At 36.2% G+C, this 10,000-nt stretch overlaps 1 protein-coding gene across 1 annotated transcript in view; it reads left to right on the top strand.

Moving 5' to 3' along the window:
* The window catches only part of LOC137621008 (polyhomeotic-like protein 2), a 48,021-nt gene that overhangs the window by 15,136 nt on the left and 22,885 nt on the right, over positions 1 to 10,000 (top strand). The window contains exon 2 of the mRNA XM_068351448.1: positions 8,808 to 8,993. Within this exon, the coding sequence (XP_068207549.1) occupies positions 8,808 to 8,993 (186 nt within the window). The remainder of the gene's footprint in view (positions 1 to 8,807; positions 8,994 to 10,000) is intronic.

Raw genomic sequence — 10,000 nt, 5'->3', positions numbered from 1 at the left:
CTCTCTCTCTCTCAAGCAGGACTTTCCTTTGCTTTAGATTTAAGAGCTTCATTCTGGTAGTGGTTATTAATATTATTATTATTATTATCATCATCATTATTACTATTATTATTATTTTTATTATTAGCTACGCTACAACCCTAGTTGAAAAAGCAGGATGTGCTATAAGCCTAAGGGCTCCAACAGGGAGAGCATCTCAGCAAGGAAAGGCAATCAAGTAAAGAAGAAATAAACTATATCTTGAAAGTAATGAATACAAAAAAATGAAATATTCTAAGATCGATAATAAAGTTAGAATAGACCTGCCTTATTTAAACTACGAAAAGAGATTTATGTCACCATAGAAACATTTGCAACTAGAAGGGGCACTCAGAGGAGTACAGACCTCCGCCACCACAGCTTATTTCTCGACCTTTTGCTCGACTTTGACCTTGACCTTTGACCTTAACATGTATTAATTGTCGTGGATTTTCATACACTCATATATGAACCAAGTTTGAAGTCTCTGACAATGATGTCCAAACTTATGGCAGATTACGTGAATTAGATATTTTGCTTGACCGTGGCCTTGACCTTCAAAAATTTAATTATTTATAGCTTTTCACATAACAGTTAATTACTACAAGTTTCATTTCTCTTCGATTAAAATTGTGGCCTAGAAGCCTGTTCACAAACAAACACACAAAGAGGAGCGAAAGCATAACCTCCTTCCAACTTTGTTGGCGGAGATAATAAATTTGAACCTCTGAAGTTCCACCAATTCAACTGTCTGATTAGGAAGATCCTTCCAGACTCTGGTCACAGCCGGAATAAAACTTTTAAAATACTGAGTAGTGTTAAATCCTGTTATAGAGAAGCCAAGACTGTTCGAACTAATGGCATACCCATACTCAACTATTTTAACAAGGCGCATTTGCACTGACTCACAGGGGTGCCCTTTTAGCTCAGAAAAGGTTCCTAATAGCTGATTGGTTAGAATTATTTTGTCCAACCAATCAGCTAGTAGGAAATTTTCAGAGCTAAAAGGGCAACCCTGCGAATCAGTGCAAATGCGCCTTATCAAAGAAATTGACTATAGTGCTTTGTACAGAATGATACGGTCTGGGAAGATCTGAATACAAAGAATGCTCTGAATTATGAAAAATCTTATGCAACATGCATGAAGAACTAAGTGAACGACGGTGCTGCAAATTAATATCCAGATCAGGAATATGGGATTTATGACGTGGAATTATAAGTAAGGAAGGCTCTGTCTCCGGTATATATTTAATGTGCTCCTTCCTGTTTATATATGTATTATATATATATATATATATATATATATATATATATATATATATATATATATATATATATATATATATATATATAATGTGTGTGTGTGCAGAAGAACCACAGGGAAAATGAAAATACGAAATATACGATTAAGTCCTGACTAGTTTCGTGATACTTCTCAGAGGACTGATTTATTGAGAGAGGTTTCTTTACATTTTATAGGGAAAGTAAACGTATGAACATACATATAGACGCTTACAGAACAATGACACTCCCATACCAGCTACCTGGGCTGAGGTCAGGTGTTTACTAGGCGGAGATCCACCCTCATTAAACACCTGCCAAAATGGGTCATTTCTGGTGACAGGTAAATTCTTAATCGTATATTTCGTATTTTCATTTTCCCTGTGGTTCTTCTACATCTGAACATCACGTTTTCCTGTGATTTTTACGCATATATATATATATATATATATATATATATATATGTATATATATATATATATATATAATATATATATATATATATATATATATATATATATATATATATATACATATAAAATTCATTTATGTGACCAGCTTCCTTTTTTTAAACATCATTTTATGTAATTAACACTTAGGCTGGAGGAACGTAGAGAGTAGAGGTCCCCTTTTTTGTTTTGTTTCTTGTTGATGTCGGCTACCCCCCAAAATTGGGGGAAGTGCCTTTGGTATATGTATGTATGTAACACTTGGGCAATTTATCCTTTTGTTGAAGTTCTTTCCACTATGTATTTGTTCAGTCATTTTAGAAATAAGACAATTTCCCATGCTTGTAGTGAAGTCACATTTGAATTCAGTGGGAGGACGTGCTGTTAATGATCCTTTGGAAATCTTATGCTTGTAATTGCTACTTTAGAAGACTGGAGGGTAGGACGTGTTACTGATGGTATTTCTTTTTAGTTTACATAAGGAACCATTATTGCTTTGCCTGACTTAGACTTGAGTGTTAAACGTGCTGTTAATGACCTTTTCCAGCTGTCTCTACTTTGGTTTCTTTATCAAGATCTGTTGCTGTCTGAAAACTCCCAAGCCAACGGACCTTGGGAAGCTTTGATAAGAGGGAAAAAGAACTTGAAAGGAGTTTCCATGGAAACATCTCTCTCTCTCTCTCTCTCTCTCTCTCTTCTCTCTCTCTCTCTCTCTCTCTCTCTCTCTCTCTCTCTCTCTCTTATAGTTCCCCTTCCTCACCCCCCTTCAAGTAGCCCCTTAGATTTCCGGGATCTGAAACCAAGATGCTCTAAGTGTGGTTGAAGTGTATATGATGTTTCTTTTAACATTGTACACACAACGCAGCTTCCAGAACTCAACGAGAGGACAAATTAGTTTAAAATCAAAGGCTGTTACTAACTTTAGGTAGAAATTTTCAAGTGTTTTCCATTTTATAGTCCTGTTTAATGTGTACCTTTTCTCTCTCTCTCTCTCCTCTCTCTCTCTCTCTCTCTCTCTCTCTCTCTCTCTCTCTCTCTCTCTCTCTCTTTGCATCTTGAAAGGTATACTTTTATTCCTCCTCTCCTCATTACTTTCCTACCTAGTACATAAGTTATACGGATTATTATTATTATTATTATTATTATTATTATTATTATTATTATTATTATTATTATTACTTGCTAAGCTACAACTCTATTTGAAAAAGCAGATTGCTAATTAATTAAAAATTGAAATGAAATATTTTAAGAAAAGTTAAGACAATTAAGATAAATATTTGATATAATAACTATGAAAACTAACAATATAAGAGGAAGAGAAATAAGATAGAATTGAGTGCCCAAGAGTACCCTCAAGCAAGAGAACTCTAACCCAAGACAGTGGAAGACCATGGTCAGAGGCTATGGCATTACCCAAGACTAGAGAACAATGGTTTGAGTTTGGAGTGTTCCTCTCCTAGAAGAGCTGCTTACCATAGCTAAAGCGTCTCTTCTACCCTTACCAAGAGGAAAGGATGCTATAGTGTTTTGTTAATTTGATTTTTAAAGTGAAAGGTTGAGGTAGCTTGTGAAAAAGTTCTGGAATTGTGAAATAGATTAGGCAAATATTTAGATAATCTTTATTATTTTTAATTTCACAGTTTTCTTGGCTTTAATCCATTTGCCTCAAACAGATGTGCGGCGGCAGGCCAATAAGGTGCAGGCTTTCCCTTCATACAAGAAAATCTTCTGATTAGATTTAAAAAAAAAAAAAGAGGAAATGAATTATCATTAAAGTCTTCAATTGAAATTTAAGAGAAATGGAAACGAATTTCTTAATGATAATCATATAATGCTCTTACGGCAGACCACACTTCAGAAGCTCAGATGAGCCTCTTTTGGTGTCATTTCTCTGGGATTTTCGACTTTCTGGGTAACTTTGAGTCCTTCTTCTGATTCGAAGAAGTGTGGCTCCTCTCGGCATTGATGGCGAAGGCTATGTGCACAACGATGAACCCAGCCACGGCGATAATGCCCCAGGTAAAGGGTTCCATGTGGCCCTTTTTCTGTGCGCTCTGGGACTCGTTGGTTGGTACCTTTTCAAATACCCCCAGTTTGATTTTATTTACCCTGGTTGGTGTCCTCTGACCTATCTCACTGGTTGATGTCCTCTGACTCTTCTCCCTGGTTGATGTCCTCTAACCTTTCTCCCTGATTGATGTCCTCTGACCTTTTATTGGTTTATGTCTTCGGACCTTTCCCTGGTTTATGTCCTTTGACTTTTCCCTGGTTGATGTCCTCTGACCTTTCCTTGGCTAAGGTCCTTCGACCTTTCCCTGGTTTATGTCCTTTGACTTTTCTCTGGTTGATGTTCCCTGACCTTTCCTTGGTTTATGTCCTTTGACTTTTCCCTGATTGATGTCCTCTGATCTTTCCTTGGTTGATGTCCTCGGACCTTTTCCCTGGTTTATATCCTCGGACCTTTCCCTAGTTGATGTCCTCTGACCTTTCCTTGGTTGATGTCCTCTGACCTTTCACCCTAGTTGTTGTCCTCTGACCCTCCCCTGGTTGATGTCCTCTGATCTTTCTCCCTAATTGATGTCCTCTAACCTTTTTCCCTGGTTGATGTCTTGGAACCTTTCTGACCTTCCTCCCTAGTTAATGTCCTCTGACATTTCTCCCTGGTAGATGTCCTCTGAACTATCTCCCTGATAGATGTCCTCTGACCTAGTCTGACCTCAGTTTGGTTGATATCTTTGTTTTAACTTGTCCTGTACCTATGTGGTTTGATCTTACCATCTTTTGAATAATGTTCTAGATCTTATTTTAACACTTATACACATATTATAACATCTTTGATCTGATTTTAACATCCTGGATCATATTATAACGTCCCAGATTTTATTGTAACGTCCTGGATCTTATTTTACCGTCCTTGGTCTTATTATAACGTCCCAGGTCTTATTGGAACGTCCTGGATCTTAGTTTAACGTTCTTGATCGTATTGTAACGTCCTGGACCTTATTGTAACGTCCTGAAACGTATTATAACGTCCCGAATGGTATTGTAACGTCCTGGGTCTTCTTTTATCGTCCTGGATCCTATTATAACGTCCTGGATCTTGTTATAACATCGTGGATCTTCTTTTAACGTCCTGGATCCTATTATAACGTCCCGGATCTTATCATAACTTCATGAATCTTATTTTAACGTCCTGGATCCTATTATAATGTCCCGGATCTTATGGTAACGTTCTGGATCTTATTTTAGTGTCCTGGATCTAATTGTAACGTCCTGGATCTTCTTTTAACGTCCTGGATCCTATTATAACGTCCCGGATCTTATCATAACTTCATGAATCTTATTTTAACGTCCTGGATCCTATTATAATGTCCCGGATCTTATGGTAAAGTTCTGGATCTTATTTTAGTGTCCTGTATCTAATTGTAACGTCCTGGATCTTCTTTTAACGTCCTGGATCCTATTATAACGTCCCGGATCTTATCATAACTTCATGAATCTTATTTTAACGTCCTGGATCCTATTATAATGTCCCGGATCTTATGGTAACGTCCTGGATCTTATTTTAGTGTCCTGGATCTAATTGTAACGTCCTGGATCTTATTTTAACGTCCTGGATCCTATTATAACGTCCCGGATCTTATCATAACTTCATGAATCTTATTTTAACGTCCTGGATCCTATTATAATGTCCCGGATCTTATGGTAACGTTCTGGATCTTATTTTAGTGTCCTGTATCTAATTGTAACGTCCTGGATCTTCTTTTAACGTCCTGGATCCTATTATAACGTCCCGGATCTTATCATAACTTCATGAATCTTATTTTAACGTCCTGGATCCTATTATAATGTCCCGGATCTTATGGTAACGTTCTGGATCTTATTTTAGTGTCCTGTACCTAATTGTAACGTCCTGGATCTTCTTTTAACGTCCTGGATCCTATTATAACGTCCCGGATCTTATCATAACTTCATGAATCTTATTTTAACGTCCTGGATCCTATTATAATGTCCCGGATCTTATGGTAACGTCCTGGATCTTATTTTAGTGTCCTGGATCTAATTGTAACGTCCTGGATCTTATTTTAGTGTCCTGGATCTAATTGTAACGTCTTGGATCTTATTGTAACGCCCCAGGATCGTATATTACTCCGTGGATGTTCCTGTAGGGAAGATAGGAAGGGATTAATCTCAAGTGTTCGGCTGGCGAGCCAACAATGGCGTTTCGTCTCTGAGACAATACTTTGATATTAATTCTATTTTTACGTCTATTTGTTAATATACTGTGCTTGTTATGATCTGTCTTAGTTGACTGGCGAGGCTGAATTTTAATGGGTATATTTTTTTTCAGATTTCCCCCCAAGACGCGCGTGTGTGTATATATATATATATATATATATATATATATATATATATATATATATATATATATATATGTATTGTATATTAAGCCTGTGCGTATAAATGTGTGGGGAAATGTGGAGATAGATAGATGAAGAGAGAAGGAAACATTAAGCGTAGAGATAAGGCAACGGATGCAAGAGAGAAAGAGAGGGGAGTAACTAAAGAATAAGAATAAGAAAATCAGTAGAAGAAAAAGTTAAAGGGGGATTGAGCAAGGATACACATACACTATATATATATATATATATATATATATATATATATATTATAATTACTGGCATTGATCGCTGTCTGAGGGGGAAGAAGCCACGTAAAGAAAAAGCAGGAAATTGGGGAAATAAAACCACTGATTTATAAGGAATAAAATGACCACTTGATTAGAGGGGAGATGGAAAGGGGTCTTTAAAGGTCCTCTAGAATTGGGTTTTTGGGGTTTGAAACCTTTCGTCTATTATTGATGTTGAAAACTCTCTATCACACACTGTTATTATATATGACAGGAAGTGATATTGTATGCTAGTATATTTTAGAAATTAGTATATATATATATTTTTTTTTTTTCAAATTTGAAACAACTGTCAACTTACTTTCAATTGAGTGGAAGGTTTTATAAGCAAATTGAAGGAATGTGAATAGGAAATCACACGCAAACACACACATGTATATGCGTATATATATATATATATATATATATATATAATGCAATGCAAACTTTTTATGGCACGAAAATTAAATTAGATTGCTAGCAAATTATCCATTCTATTTCAAACCCCTAATTTGTTGGAAATAAGTAGTATACTTTTATTGTCCTAGAACACACAAATCACATTAGACCCTTTATGAATACATTAACAGCTGGCATAATAAAATAAGATTTCTTGTGGAAAAAAATGCTGAAATATAAACTTGCCTTTTGTTACTGAAACGAAATGACATACAGTAAGTGCACTTGACATCTTAATGCAGGAAATTTGCCAGTGTCCACTTCATAGATATTAACTAACATCATATACACCCTGCTTCTCGGTTCACTCTCTCTCTCTCTCTCTCTCTTTACTCCACTTGATTCTATGTTATTGTGAAATAGTATTTCTAGCAAACATTTTTGAAGCGATTCAAAAGGAGCACCTCTGTAAACTTGTTAAAGAGATTTCAACAGCAATGAAAGTAACAAACACCTTTCTGTAATCTTCTTGAGATAGTTCCTCAGCAGTGAAAATAGCCAACACCTCTGTGATATTGTTAAAACAGTTCCTCAGCAATGAAAATAACGATCACTTCTCTGGAAACTTCTCAAGACAGTCTCCCAGTTATGAAAATAACCAATACCTCTGTAAACTTCTTATGACAGTTCCTCAGCAATGAAAATAACGAACACTTCTCTGTAAACTTATTAAGATAGGTCTTCTGGAATGAAAATGGCCAACACCTTTCTGTAAAATTGAGACAATTCAACAGCAATGATAATAGCCAACCCCTGTAAAATTGTTGACAGTTCAACAGCAATGAAAATAGCAAACACCTTAATGTAAAATTGTTAAGACAGTTCCCCAGTAATGAAGATAACCAACGCCTCTCTGAAGATAGTTCCTCAGCAATGAAAATAGTCAACACCTTTCTGTAAACTTCTTAAGATAGGTCTTCTGGAATTAAAATAGCCTACACCTGTTTGTAAAATTGAGACAATTCAACTGCAATGAAAATATTCAACACCTCTCTGTAAAACTGAGACAGTTCAATAGCAATGAAAATAGCCATGCCCTTTCTGTAAAATTGTTAGGACAGTTCAACAGCAATGAAAATGATTCAACACCTTTCTGTAAACTTGTTAAGACAGTTCCCTAGTAATGAAAATAACAAACAAACACCTTTGTAAAATTGTTAAGACAGATCCTCAGAAATGAAAATGATCAACACCTTTCTGTAAACTTGTTAAGACCGTTCGTCCACAGTGAAAATAGCCAATACTGTAAAATTGAGACATTTCAATAGCAATGAAAATAGCCAACACCTCTGTAAAATTGTTGACAGTTCAACAGCAATGAAAATAGCCAACCTCTTTCTGTGAAATTGTTAGGACAGTTCAACGGAAATAACCAACACCTATCTTTAAACTACTTAAGATAGTTCCTCAGTACTGAAAATAACTATCACCTCTCTGTAAAATTGTTAAGACAGTTCCTCAGCAATGAATATAACCAACACTTCTGTAAACTTCTTATGACAGTTCCTCAGCAATGAAAATAACCAACACTTCTCTGTAATCTTCCCAGACAGTTACTCAGCAATGAATATAACCAACACCTCTCTGTAAACTTCTCAAGTCAGTTCCTCAGCAATGAATATATCCAACACCTCTTTGTAAACTTCCTCAGCAATGAAAATAGCCAACACCTCTCTGTAAAATGAGACAGTTCAACAATAATGAAAATAACCAACACCTATCTGTAAACTTGTTAAAACAGTTCAATAGCCATAAAGTAGGATAAAACTCTCTCTGAATCAAATTATGAATTAGCAAGATATTTAGATCTTTGCTACCACAACAAAAGCACCCATAACTACCCTTGTACACACTTTTAGAATAAATTCCTTGTTTAAGATCAAAGATGAACTTGTCTGATAGCCTATGCTCGTCCACTTTACCTTTTCCAGTATCCTTGCAGCCAGCAAGGCTACATTGGTTCTAGCTCAACCAATCACTCCTGCCAGCAAGGCTACATTGGTTCTAGCTCTCCCAATCACTCCTGCCAGCAAGGCTACATTGGTTCTAGCTCTCCCAATCAATCTTTGAGAGTGGACCAACATAGACAAGTCAGTAGCAGAACACACACGCCACTGGTAAGACCAACTCATTCTTCAATAAGGAACAAATGCGAAAATAGGCTTATTTGTAAAGTAAACTTTGACGAAAAGACAATCAATGAAATTTGCCGGAGGTTTCTTCTCATTAAAATTTAATCATTCAAGAAATTATTTTTTATTATTGAGATGAAGAAACTGTCTAGATATTGATAGTAGTGCCTAAAGTCCTGCTGATATTTTCATAAATAATATGTTTTTGATATTTGAAAGATACTTTTGATTTTTATTATAATTTTTTTCCAATGTATTTAAATAATTTGTAATATAATTTCTCTCCTTTTTAACTATATATTCTTCTCCCTATAGTTTAGAAATTACTACAAGCAGATTTAGCGAAACATTAATGAAATTTGATGGAGTTGTCTCAAGTCGATTTCCCTGCAACGATTTCCTTGAGAAGCTGTGTGTTATTAGATCATATTAGTATAATTGTTATCATTATGCCACCAATTTATCTATGAAGATACCACAGTAGAATCATTGAAGGCCCTACTTTATGGGTTTGACTCTAGCCAGTGTTTACAGTATATGGCTATTGGTGATTGTAACATCTGGGATACCCTCAGAGCGACTAATGCCCTTGTCGCATGTATGCTATTTAAGGTCACAATGGTCATAACGGTCAAGTTTGGCGATAGTCGCCCTTCATTGCATGGCTTGGGTAAAAAATAAAATGCTCAGCTGGTTGTGACACCTTGACGTCAGTCTCCATGTTGGGATACACCATTGTCACTGAGAATCATGATGTGGGTTCGTAACTGTGGTGTATTCCCAGTGATGATTACGTACCTTTCCTGCTTGTTGACGGTTGTGTGGTTGCCTTGACAAGTCATGTTTCCGTCACAGAGTACAATATCAATGTAAACGACTTTAGTCGTGCAACCGAAAACGTGGCGACAATCGCCATGGTAATGCATGGCTTGCGCCACCTAGTGGCGACCAATGGTGCCGCCTGGACGACGCTTCGTGATGTCATGTGACAC

Source organism: Palaemon carinicauda, chromosome 27 (genome assembly GCF_036898095.1).
Source record: "Palaemon carinicauda isolate YSFRI2023 chromosome 27, ASM3689809v2, whole genome shotgun sequence".
In the NCBI taxonomy this organism is placed as follows: Eukaryota; Metazoa; Arthropoda; class Malacostraca; order Decapoda; family Palaemonidae; genus Palaemon; species Palaemon carinicauda.
This window is presented reverse-complemented; position numbering and strand designations above follow the sequence as displayed.